The sequence below is a fragment of the Notamacropus eugenii genome, chromosome 2 (genome assembly GCF_028372415.1).
Source record: "Notamacropus eugenii isolate mMacEug1 chromosome 2, mMacEug1.pri_v2, whole genome shotgun sequence".
Classification (NCBI taxonomy): domain Eukaryota; kingdom Metazoa; phylum Chordata; class Mammalia; order Diprotodontia; family Macropodidae; genus Notamacropus; species Notamacropus eugenii.
In genome coordinates this window covers 396226633-396240475 of record NC_092873.1, presented here as the reverse complement: position 1 = coordinate 396240475, position 13843 = coordinate 396226633, and the positions used below count along the sequence as shown (strand labels likewise).

The 13843-nt window shown below is 36.3% G+C and overlaps 1 protein-coding gene across 2 annotated transcripts in view; it reads right to left on the bottom strand.

Moving 5' to 3' along the window:
• Window positions 1-2814: 2814 nt before the first annotated feature.
• Window positions 2815-13843, bottom strand: part of LGALS8 (galectin 8) — a 28050-nt gene continuing 17021 nt past the window's right edge. Inside the window, exons 6-11 of one of the 2 annotated variants that reach the window (XM_072647551.1) lie at window positions 11451-11570; window positions 10240-10296; window positions 9318-9347; window positions 8415-8503; window positions 6720-6888; window positions 2815-5713 (exon numbers count right to left, since the gene is read on the bottom strand). In XM_072647551.1, coding sequence (XP_072503652.1) covers window positions 5564-5713; window positions 6720-6888; window positions 8415-8503; window positions 9318-9347; window positions 10240-10296; window positions 11451-11570 — 615 coding nt within the window. In that variant the 3' untranslated portion in view covers window positions 2815-5563. The remainder of the gene's footprint in view (window positions 5714-6719; window positions 6889-8414; window positions 8504-9317; window positions 9348-10239; window positions 10297-11450; window positions 11571-13843) is intronic. The other variant, XM_072647552.1, reaches the window with a different exon arrangement.

Below are 13843 nucleotides of genomic sequence, written 5' to 3'. Positions count from 1 at the left end.
GCCTGCTTGCACAGACATTTTTAGATTTATAATAATATATTTTCTACTTTTTTTCAAGAATATAACTCTTATTTGTTGACCAACTATTAATTATAAGGATTATATTTTGGAACAACCTTAAAAATTAAATGCTTAAGGTGTAATGGGTTGCCTTTTTTCCCCCCTCCAATGTTTAATTTTTCCTTTATCGACTCACTTGGAATTTTGGCTTGAAATCAAACAAACGCCCTGGTACCCCCAACTTTCAGATTGGCATGACATAAGAGTATTTGAAGCTATTTTTTCTTAGTGGCAGCTTATCTTCTCTCCCTTTTGGCCACAGGTGTGCTATACACACTGAATCTGGTGAATACATTGGTTTAAAAAATTTGCTATGGTATGGAATAATAAAATTACAAACTATTCTAGGAAGTTGATCCCTTTAGCAGTGCACTTGAAGTGGCTTGAGATAGTGAGAATTAATTACAAACCAAGAACACTTTATCCTTTCCTTATACAAAATAGACCTTTCTAGAGATAAAATTTTGAAGTGAGGTGTTTGAACCTTGAAGACCTTATTCATTTCATGACAGTGATTTGACATGAAGCATAAGTGTATGACAATGGCCTGTGTAGGACATGTTGCCTCTAAATTCTATGCTTAAAGGTGAGAATTCTGATGAACTATTTCTTTTTCAAAGAGGCAGCTAAGTAGGTAGGGTCAATACTATTCTGAGATAGCTAGGTGGCCCAATGCCACCTATAGAGTGATAGATTTGGAGGTGAGAAGACCCAAGTTCAAATATAGCCTTAGATACTTACTAGCTGTGTGACTTTGGGTAAGTCACTTACCCTCTTTGGTTTCCTTGGCTTCCTCATCTGTAAAATAAGGATAATAATAGAGGCTACCTCCCAGGATCAAATGAGATAATACTTATAAAGAACTTTGAAACTTTAAAAATACCGCATGAATGTTAGCTATTATTATTTTGGGATAAAATTCAGAACAAAATAATGCCCATTTTTATATTCCTGGGAGGAATTTCAAGTTAATAACAAGGCAGTAAAATTGGTCATTTAAAGTCTTATTCAGATATGATATCTATAAGATTGTGTTTTCCTTTAAAGACCTAAATTTGGGTAGGTAGAACACAAGAATCCTCAAGCAATTATTGTCAGGTCACTGAATGCCTTCTTGTTTGCGATTCCTAAATGTCAGAATGGTGAAGGTATTATAGGTGATTGTGAAAAGTTATGATAGATTAGAACTGAGATATGGTGGGTAGACACTGATGCAGGTTTTTGCTACATAGTCAGAAGGGTTGATAAGAATATTTTGAACCTATATTGACAAAATAAATAGACATTTTAGAACACTATTGTTATAGTCAAAATGTTTAAGACAACCCAGATGCATACACAAGGTAAGAGTCAGAGGGTGGCAGAACCTTATTGAGGTTCTGTTTATAAGTCTAGTCCAGGGGTAAGAAAATATGACCTGAAGGCCAAACCCAGTCCAATGTCTGCTTTTTTATGGCCCAGGAGCTAAGAAGTTTTTACATTTTTAAATAAAGTAAAAAGTAAAAAGAGGTAAGAAAAGTTTTACATTTTGAGGAAGGCATGGCTCTCGGGCCATACAAAAACAAGCTGCAGAGTAGCTGCAGAGGTGGACAGGCTCCAGTTAGACTGATTTCATGCTAACCATATTCTAAAGAGACTAATTTATGAGACAGGCCAACTTTTAAATTTATAATAGGAGCTTTCTCCTACTAACATCCTACTGATGTTTCTTGTACCTCCTTGATTCTTGAAGAGAGCCAGTGAGATCACGAGGGTACTTCATCTTTACATACAGGTGGCCCAGGCTTCTCAATGGATATATCAGTAACATGCAAGGTGAGTTTAAAGTCAGTCGAAAATGACTTTGAATACGATCCTGGTTCTCACAAAAACCAGCCTAGCTAAGGGTGGAAAATTGGCCAATAAGTGATCATTCGTTTTCACTATAGAAACTCTTAAAGACTATCTACTATGCCGTCTTGAGGGGTGAGAAGGGAATGAAGGGGGAGAAAATTTTAAACTCAAAAGCTTGTGGAACTGAATGGTGTAAACTAAAAATAAATGAATGAATTTAAAAAATCTACTAAGGCAAGCATGAAGGGGGACTGCAAACTGAAAAGACAGAGGGCCTACCAATGGAATCATTAGAGATGTAATATAAAAGCCTTAGGGTTGAGCAGACCCTACTTTTGAGGGAAAGGAGGAAAAGTCATGAAAATAGAAAGGAAACAGTGGAAGAGGCCAGTCACGGACACACAACACTGGACTTGAAAGGAAAAAAAGAAACAAGCATTTATTAAGCACCTACTGTGTGCCAGACATTGTTCTAAGAACTTCACAAACATTATCTCATTTGATCCACAACAATCCTGGAAGGCAGGTGCTATTATTATCGCCTTTTTACAATTGAGCAAACTGAGGCAGAAGCTATGTGACTTGCCCACGGTCTCATAGCTAGTAAGTGCCTGAGGAACAATTTGAACTCATGTCATTCTGACTCCAGGCCCAGCTCTCTATCCACACTGTACCACCTACTTCCTTCTATCTGAGTCAGGAAGACTTGAGTTCAAGCACTACTTGCTGACTTTCATTGTTTCAGACAAAGATTTAGCACTAAGTCATAGAAATGCTACAGTTTGCTTCAGTGAAGGTAGTTCACACATACAGAGCACTGACCAACCCTGTTGAAATCACAGATCTTTTACATATGGAAGAAGGTAATTTAAAATGTTCAAATTAGCCTTATATAATACAAAAGTTTTAAAAAACATCATGTCCCCAAAAAAGCATTTTATTTCAAAATCTATTTAAGCATTATACATTACACTGGAATCAGATCATCTATTTGTTATTTTAGAATTTTACAATCAACTTTCAGTTATCTGTGCCAACAGAAGGGAATTGTGGCATATGAAACAACAAAATAAACAACGGAAAAGCCAACAATTTCTTCCATTTGGCTGTGGAAATTTTTTCAGCATTCTGGCACCCCAATCTGATTTTATTGAGGTAAATGAACATGTGTTGAGCACACAGTTAAAGAAGTGACTAAGAAAAATGATAAGGTCCATGAGGAAGACACGTTGGGATTACAAATTTGCCAGAGATTTCTATAGATGGATGATCAAGAACTCCTGGTATGAGAGAGAAAATCAATTTCAGTGGCTTTCCAGGACGCTAACATTCTAATGTGACCTATAAATGACAGACTTTATACAAATTAAACATATCAGCCATGACAATATTTTCTTTCAAGAAGCTGCCTTAAAATTCTATGGAATATAGAAATTTTATACAAAATCTAACTTAGCCATAGCATTAAAGTATTTATGGTTTGCTTTTCATTAGATGATGGCTAGCTACAATCTTTTAACAAAGGAAATGACAGGTTCATTTTCAATCTCCAGCTATAGCTCATTGCTTACAAATTTTTCAAGATCATTAATTGATATATGTATATATAAAATACGTATATATATATGTACATACATATATATGCAGATGCATAATTTTCCTATCTGAATTATTAATAATTATTATTAAAATGCACACTATGAAAAAAAGATTCAGTCTTCATAACCTCTGAACTGAGAAATATCTAGTTGTTCCATATACATGATCTTCATGACTAACATTTAATATAACTAGATTTCTTGTATTATTACTACCAGCCTAGTGTTTCTATAAAACCTCAGCCCTTACTTAGTGAGGGGAAAGTTGAGCTTTTGCTACTTTGCCCATAAAGGTTAACAGGGAGATCTGAAAACCCTTGAAAGTGCTGTTTTACTAGTGTCTCTGCACCAGTGCATTTTGTTGAATAAAAATTAACACTGAAGAAATAGTTTATGGCTAGATTGAAAAGGGAAAGAGAGAGAATGAGAGAGGGGAAAAAAAACCCCAAACATTTGGACTAGCTGTTTTTGCCCTAAGTATTTTAAAAAATGAAAATGTCAAATACTCTTTAAAAATATGAATGCAGATATGTTCTCACATTATATTATAAAAATCTCACCATAATGAAAAAATTTCCAGGACCTAGTAGATGGTTCATTTCAGCAATATTCAACAGAACAAAATGATCTGGGTACCTCCTTGAAATTTGCTAAATAATTTGATTTACAGTGAAATTGAATTTCCACCAGCTAGCCAGTACTAAAGATAGAAATATAAAGCATCTTGACTTACTAATAAAGGTTTCATTTTAATCACATTAGGTAATGTTTGGATCTCAGATAGTAATTACAAGATTCTGAATGATGAAAAGCTCATGCAAACTAGCCCATCATTTCTACCACACTGTCTTTTCTCAAAATTCAGTACTGCGTTTTCTGATAGCTTCTACTCTATCACCATTCAAGATGGCACATATGCCCAAGATGTAGGAAATCTGATCTTGAAGTTTCATGGAATCCGCATTTCAATGCATTGAAAACCAATAAAAAATAAAATTCACATAGACATGCTGTTTTACAGTGAAGTTATCTTAAGTTCCTGGGTGTGTTCTCGAAGGTATTTTTAGCACAGGTCCACAGGGACTTGGAATGAAAGTGAATGAAAGATCATTCACATCTTTGAAGAAACTGGCATTTGCTCATACACAAATAACCACCCTAAGTCTATTTGTTTTTGCCTGTATTACACAGACACAACTACAGTCCAGATTCAAGAGCAATTAGGTTTTGTATTTTTTTTTAACTTTGGCTCATTTACTGTGGTTAAGAGTTAAAAGTACTATAGCTAGGTCCTGATTAGTCTGAATAATGAATCCCCTGACATGGTCACATGTATTTGAATTCATCCTCTTCAAAGTTATAATTATGTAAAATATAGTCATCTGTTCTAGCCCAATGTATATATACAATGAAAATTCAAATAAATTGACCACTTCAGGAGATTCGTTATTCATCCTTGTCTATGTAACAGATGAATTATTTAAGGCTATTGTACAATTTAAATGGGTATTAAGACAAAGGAATTAGCTACAAGTCATGCTTTTTTCTTTCTCTTTCTTTTTTTTGGTACAGTTAGCTGTTAAGTATATTCTATATGCATCATGATAAGCCAAAACTAGAGCATCAGATTATTAGCGACTTTTTAAGTCATATCCCATACATATAGTTCAGCTTAGACTGGGTTTGGGATTCCTTTAGAATAGAACTTAGTGATCCTTTTTTAACCCTGATTGCACCAATACAGTTAAACAGTGCTGAGGAAAAGGGAAAAAAGGGGGGAGGAGGTGAGCAAGTGGGAAAAAGAAAGAGGAAAAAGAGGAACCTGTGGTGGCGAGTGAGTCAGAAGAACACCAGTAGTGGCTCTAATGTCCCCTGTGCCACAGATTTCTTCTCCCTGTTCCAGTCTAAGCTGTATTTTAGTGGTAACTCCTGAAAATACCCTTTTCAGTTTTTATATTATGAAAGATAACTTGACAAAATAAGGAAAATGGACAACAGAGAAATTCTACATATGCAATGTTAAAAGCCCCTACTACTTAACCCCTGTTTTGATTCTGTTCTGGTGGTTACAACTACCAGCTCCTTATATCTAATAAATCAATATCTCCATCGATCTTCACTGTGTCGATCTTGTCAAGTTCCTGAAATCTATATTTGTATTCCAAGATATGGACTCCATTTATGGCAACTTTGTATTCGTTAGCAGAACAGTAAATGATCATCTGAAATATAAAAAAAAGAAATATAGTTGCATCTCTTTAAGAGTAAAAATAATAATTACTTAAGCAGAGTCAAGAGCAGTAGAATTCTGACTCAGTTGGATGGGACCCTGCCAAGGTTGTTGGAAGCTACTGGCTTTTCTCTAAGTTTGGTATGGCTACAACAATGGCCTCTCCCTTGTTTTCTAGGATTTCCAGCAGGAAGGGGAATGGTATTCCACTGTATTCCCTAGAGTTCAGAGTCCCCACTGTTAGCACTCTTTATACCCTCAGCCCTAGCCACCTGGGAATTGTTCTGCTTCCCCTATCATGAGATATCACAGAGCTTGTCACAAAAAGGATGGGAATTCTTTTTGTAGCAGAAAAGCTGTTAAACCCTAGCATCCTTTTTAATAAAGTCAATCCAAGTAATGGCTTTAGAGTCAAGAGGTTTGAGTACTCATCATAGCTTATGCTATTATGTGACCTTGGGCAAAAGTCATATTCATTTATAGCAACGTTGTATTTATTTATATCACTCTAGATTGCTATGAGACAATGAAAACCCCTGAAGTAGGCTTTGGTGAACTCATGAGGTGTGCCATAATCTTCTTGTAAAATTCCCTGATTCCAAACAGACTTTGCCCAAGTATGCTGAATCAGCCCCATAACAGTAGCTGGATCAAGTATCAACTCCCTTCTAGGGCATCCAGCCAACTTGGCTTCACCCTACTTACTTCAGTGATTTTAACTGACTCATTCTTACTCTCTTCTCTTTACACTTGTGCATTTAAAATCGCCACTCACTAGTATAGTGCTGCCTAGGTAGTTTATGACAGCTACTTTCAAGGACATAAATTTTGATGTAGCTGAATGAATTCTAATGTGTCAGCCAGCTGGCTATCTTTGTGTATTAAGATCACTGAAAACAGACTCCCCCTACTTAACTGAGCCCCCAAACATCAATTTAAATGGAACCTGTTGTGAAACAGTTCCTATATCCCCCATCTCATTCACATGATTGCCTTACCTCAAAATACATCCCTGGGCTGAATGGAAAGTGGGTAATACTTCTTTCTTCTTCTCCCCAGCTCTCACAAAGAAAAGAATTTCTTACAAATGCTTTAGCATTTAGCCGGGGGTTCAGATGCAGTGCAACATCCTTTGTACTGGATGCTATAAAGTCAATAGAAAAGCTTCTAAAAGCACACACACACACACACACACAAATTCAAGTTAGTAAATAGTGGAAGGTGTCAGTATATGATAGATTTTTTAAAATTTTATTTTTTAATTTTAAAAAAGTTTTTATTTTTAGTTCCAAATACTATCCTTCCCTCCCCCATCTCCTCCCCTACCCACTGAGAAGGCAAGAAATTCTGTGTTCCATTCTACATTTGAAGCCATGTAAAACATATTTCTACATTATATGCTAGATGTTTTAACAAGGCAGTATTGATGCAAGGGGCCTTGATGTAGGATGGAACTAGTCTTAACACTATGTTCTTTTTTTATATAATCAAATTGTTTTCATTTTTCAACAATTACTTCTGTAAGTTTTAAATTCCCCCCCTTCCCCACGATGGCATCCAATCTTATATGGGTTCTACACATACATTCTTATTAAACACATTTTCACGTCAGTCATTTAACACTATATTCTATAGAAGCCTCTAACTAACTGAATTTCAAAGGAAACTCCTTCTCTCTAAAGCCTGACCTCTTAATTTCGTTGATGGCACCTGTATCCTACTTTCCTGGGCTCATGACTTAAGAGTCATCTCTGATTCTTCACTCTCCCTCACCTCTCTACAGCCAGTCAATTGCTAAATTCTATAAATTCTACTGTGGCAATTCCTCTCACATCTAGCCTCTCCTCTATACTCCTACCTCGGTCACTGTAGTTTCCTTTTCAAATCTGGACTACTACAATGACCTCCTACCAATTTTTTTTTTTTTGGAGTCAGTCAGGGTTAAGTGACTTGCCCTAGGATCACATAGCTAATAAGTGTCTGAGGCTCGATTTGAACTCAGGTCCTCCTGACTCTAGAGGCAGTGCTCTATTTCACTGTGCCACCTAAATGCCCTTTCCTCCTACCTATTCTTGAAAGGTGACTTGTCCAAACTCACAAAGCCTACTTAGTTGCTGAGTCAGACTAGAACTTAAATCTATGATTCCTTGTCCAGTGTCCATTTCATGTTCCCTAGGCTAGGATCCAAGTTCTGGTTCCTGGCTTTGCCATTGGTCAGCTGGGTGATCTTGGGTAAATTACCTAAATTCTTTGTACTTTAATCTCTTCATATAAAGCGGAGATAATATCTACCCTTGCTAAATATAGTCCCTCTAATGTGGTTGTTCCAACAAGTTCTGTCCTTGATCCTCTTCTCTCCCTTCTCTATACAATTTCACTCACACCTACATCCTCTATGAAGATGATTCCCAAATCTCCTCCTCCAACCCTGACAACTCTTCTGAGTTCTAGACCCAAACAAGATTTAATGAACATTTCCTGGCATACACACAATGCCTGGGAAAGCATACCCATACAGTATGAGTTGGCATGGATAAGTAGTGATTTCCCCCTGAAGTGAGTATTGTTGGAGGAAATGTACATATTGATGGGACCACAAATCCAGTGCACTACTGTGCTTTAAACTGTTATCTGAGCTGTCCAAAGGCAAAAAGTTATAATATTTTAGGAGTGATAGTTTTAGTGTTACCTACCCCTTTGGATTTTTCTTCACTTCTCCTCTGACAACAATGGTTCGTCCACGGTTCAGTGCAGAGTTCAACCTTGCAACATAAGGAAGTGTCTGAAAAAAAGAACCATCTTCAGTAGATCTGCATGAGCTACAGAAGGCAGGTTACATGGGCAAAATGAACCAGTCATGTGGCTGCATTTGGAGGGACATAAAACTGACACAAACTGAATTGTTTACACTGGTAATCTTAATTCAGGATTCTGTAAGCTATGTGATCCTCGGCAAGTCACTTAACCCTGATCGCTTCAGTTCTTCCTCTATAAAAATGAGCTGAAGAAGGAAATGGCAAAGCACTCTAGCATCTTTGCCAAGAAAAACCCACATGGGGTCATAAAGAATCAAACACCACCGAAATAACTGAACAACAACATTCTGCAAAACAATGCAGGCTTCTCAACAGGGAAGTGCATTAGGAAATGTCAGTCCTAATTACTCTCCTGTATATTTTTAAAAACTTGATGTCATGATACCTTTGAAGTTTATATGCTGCAAATGAATGGGAAATGGTTGCCTTCAGCTTCTGATGAACTAAGAAATTTCTATGATTTATTGTAAAGGACATAGAATTTTTTTGGCTTTCATCCCACTGAATCAGGATTGGTAAACAGCATTTCAGTGGCAGAGAAGTAAACAAATGTATGATAGATAAGCAAGTATTGTTAATTGACATTCAACCATAGAACATTCATGGTGAATATGGTTTTTTTGTGCTGCTGTTGCTACTGTTATCATCCATTATCTCTTTAGGTTTCATGGAGAAGGTTCTGGAGTAAATAGGGTTAAATTAATTTGCCTACAGCATTACTGATTTCTAATCCACTGTATAAATAATTTTGCCATTCATCTAGAAATAAAAAATACCTACATATTGGCACACCTCGGATGTTTCCATTTGCTAGAAGAGAAAGAAATAACGTGAATAAGGACAACAGGAAAGGATTATATTTTATAATCTGGGTAAAGTCTGATCCTGTAATTGTTTCTACCAACATGTGACTGGAGAGGGCTGAGAAATCTTTAATCCCAATGCCACATGTTTTGTGTTCCAAGTTCTATAACTGGCACATGATATACATTTAAGATTCATCGAGAATACAAAAAGCTAGTCATTAGGAATAATAATTCAGTATGTTAGAGGACAGCTTTTCTCAGCCTTTTATGTGTCATCATGATATAATATTTTCTCACAGAATCATATGTGAACATTACGCATTTCTGCCCCTGGCATATAGTAAGCACTTAGAACTTTTTTTTATTCCTATTTCTATCTACCCAGGTAGTGCTCAGAATTGCTGTTCATGAGGTATAAATGTGCTGAAGTTAACAACAACTTCACCTTAGGCACATAAACAACTCTAAGATGTTTATGTTCAAACTGTCTCCAGCTGCTGAGATTTATTAAATCCCTTCTGTTACAGACTGTAAATGAGAAAATGTGCTAACCCTAACCTAACCTGAAAGAGCTGGATAAATGTCACCTATTATTATTATTGTAGCTGTTAATCTAATAACTTCATCTGGCCAGCATTCTAACTTTAACTAGACAATGTAGCAGTTTCCTAATAGCAGTGAAAGAGTTATTTTTCCATATGAAAGACTATCCTTTCATTACTAGCCTAAGTTTCTGCTTCAACCTGAAAGTCTAGAAATACTGTTTCTTTTCATTTTCATGTATTTGCCTTTTGTGGTCTCATATTTGAGATATAATTACAAAAATAAATACCTGCACCTTATCTGCAAAGTGACCCAAAGAACCTTGACCACCATGGTGATTGTTTCCTACTTACATTTCCTGAATTCGTCTTCAGTGTTCCCAAAGAAGTTGCTTGGTTTCCCTGTAAAGACTGAAGAACAGATTAAGAATTAAATTTTCTGACACTTCAAAACATTCTTTCTTAATTTAGTGTGCTTAAGGAATTACATACTCTTAAAGTATAAATGGAATTTATTAATTGATGTCAAATAGTGATTTTCTTCTCCTCCCAGAAGAGGACAAGAGATATCCATTTATCTGTACTTTAATGTAACTTCAAGTGAGACATTTTAAAGTATTTTGTGCTTTCTCCATCTATGAAACTGAAAAAGACGTGGGAAAAGAAAAGGATCTTGGTCCTCCTGATGACATTCTCCCTGGAATCCATTTCTCACCTTTGGGATAAAGTACTTTTCCAGAAACTATGCATTTCTCTGGCAATGCTAAGTTAAAAATAACAAAGACCAATTCCATATGGCCCTAAGTTGGCTAACTGAAATCAATAAACATTATTAACTGCCTGTTGTATATAAGACACTGTGCCAAGTGCTGAAGATACAAAGATGAAAAATTACACGTTACCTTCCTTATAAGAACTTCCAACCTAGTTGGGGGTGGGAGGAGAAGAGGTTTACAATATATACACCAATAAGTATAATAAGAGTGTGATAAAGGCAAAGGAGATTCAGACACAGTAATATATGAAAAATCTAAGGAAGGATAGACCATTTAGCTAGTGGTATCAGCGATGGCCAAGTATAAAACAAAATATTTCAGGTCTGAGATAGTACATATTAGAAAGGCCCAAATGAAACCAGGTTTATTAAATGGTCCTCTGGGAATCTGAAGGAGTTATTAACTCCCTAGGAGGTGACCAACATACTCATGGGGGTTTTGCCTGACCAGCACTAGCCCTGTCTCACTAGATGAAGGGATCTTAATCTTTTTGTGTCGTGGACCCCTTTGACAATGGTGAGTCCTATGGAGCCTATCTCAGAATTAAATGCATGAAATAAAATACAGTGGATTACCAAGGAAATCAATTATGTATACTGAAATATGGATATCTAGCTATCTCTTCATCTGTCTGCCTACTTATCTATCTGTCTTAAAAAAACCCCCAAAACCTAGGTTCATGGACACTTGATGAAGAATTGCCACACTATAAGATCCTGGTTTCTAAAGATGAACAGTAGTCCTAGAAAAGCAATTCTAAAAGAACATAAAGTTACCAGATGTATTTACCAAATTACTGCGAAAGCCAATTGACATGATCTGTACTTTGCCATAAATTCCCAGGGTATCTATTTTCTCTGGTTCAATTCTGTGTCTGTAGAGCAATAGATGCTTTCCATTCACAGCCACCTATGAAGAAAGAAGAAAACTAGAAATACACTGCAATCACAAGGCTTTAAAATTTAATTTTAATTTAAGTAATTTAAAATCTCTAAGTTCTGGGTAACTAACTTAGTATTCTAGTTTTAATTTCTAGTCTTGGAATTAATTTCATTATGACAAGATAACTAGAACTGGAAGGGATTTTATAGATTATCTAGTCCAATCCCATCATTTTACAGATGAGGCTCTGAGATGTTAGGTGATAGACCAAAGGTAGTAAAGGGCAGAGTTGGAGTTTGAACTCAATTCCAGTGACACCAAGTCCCACACTTCAAGTTGAATAATCTTTCCATTATATCACATTGTGTCTCAATTCTTTCTTCTTTGATCTCACAATATATTGGACCATAATATGATTGAAAATCATATTTCCTCTAAACCTTGCCTACATTATCAATTACCTCATATTTATTAAGCTTTTACTATGTCATAGCCACCCTGTTTGAATTTCACTTAAATGCTGTACCATGTTGGGTATATATCCACTTACTCCAAGAGACATGTAATATCGTTACAGATGGCAGCTCATCCTGTATGATTCTTCACCATGTTCTCACGTAAATCATCCAGAGAAAGTCTATCCAATGTGTGACTGATCTCCTTCTACTTCTGAATTTAAGTTAGTACTAATGCAGCACACAAGACTGACCATCCATTATTTCTCCCCCTCACTTCATTACTAGCACATTTACTTTTTCAGTCTTGCATCTTTTTGATGCTAGATTTTATGCTACCTCTTGTATACATCCTCCATTAGTAAGACAATATGTTGTTAGTCTACTTATATGTCTCTCCATTTCCCCTTGGGTGGTCTGCCATTTTTACTTTTCAAAGACTGTGGCATGATTTGCACCTATATAGCACCACTAGCAGAATGTTGGTATTAAAAAGTTGCTTTTTGGTTTTAGAGAGAAGCAGTTTCCTACACATGGTCCCATGATTTCACTCAGTTCTGGGACCATTTTGTTAATTATTTATCAGCTCTCTTGGAACAGGTCTATGGGATATCTATCCAAGAACAAGTTGGAGTATGTACAATCACCATTCATTTGCTGAGTTTTTAATCTGTGTAGAAATTGATTCTGAACTCTGTTGAGTGGTTATGGAATCTCATTTAGGATTCTCTACAATGTTTCAACATTTCAAAATCAAAATGATGTTATCTGTAAATGGAACATTTGGAGGACTTCACTACAGAGGAAATCCCTCGTTAACTTGACCTTTTCTCTAAATCTCCCTCCATAACAGTGGTAAACATCTTTGGAGGGAACATTTCTCCTTTGGAGGGAACATTTCTTCCTGTTTTATGCCTTACTTGAAAATAATCAGGTTACTGAACAAAGTCATTTTCATTGTTGGGTCTTTTAGATAAACTTGTCTGATGTTAACATAAGGCTTTTAGGTATCACTGTGCTTTAGCAAACCAAATACCTTTTTAATATTAACATACAATAAGCACATTTCTTTCAACTCTATGACTATAAAGATCTGGCCTAGTGGAGAATATAATTTGCAAAAGTCTTCCTATTTCCTTCATAAAAGTTAATCTTCATACCATGTAGATTATTTTCACAGGTCCCATAAAACGATGTTTCTTGTTCCTTCAGAAACAGAGCAAAAACAATTCTCCCAACCCCTTCATTTGCCTCTCCAAGGAAAACCTGTGGGCCCTCATTCCATTTAGCTGCATGTCTCCATTTTCATTTGTAATAAGAATGTTAATATTGACATGCTTGAGCTCCTCACTGGGCACATCAATTTAACTGTCATTGGGCATGGGTCTCATATTTAGGGTGCTGACAGTGTGGATGGAGGGTTTAAGAGCTTTGTGATTCTCATGTTCTCTATTTTCTTCCCAACTTTTTGCTGCCATCCCTGCCAGAAGCAAGAAAAAAAAAAACCATAAAGAAGTGAGGGCCACTTACCATGGCTAAAGGATTCCTCCTCACCTAGTAGCCACCCTACTGGTAATTAGCCTTACCAAACTTAGGAGGTCCTGAGAAAACAGACACAGTCTGTCACTGGAATGGTACACAGAGCTCTATTGGCATGGGCAAACCTGTGTACCTTATATATAATATTTCCCAGAGTCACTTCCATGATATGATAAGATATGAGGACAGGACTTTTGAAGAGGCTCTACTATAATGATATTAAAATGACACTATAATCAAGAGAGATAACCTACATATAGCATCTGGCAAACATTAAATACTACTTAAATGCCCCTCCCTCACCTT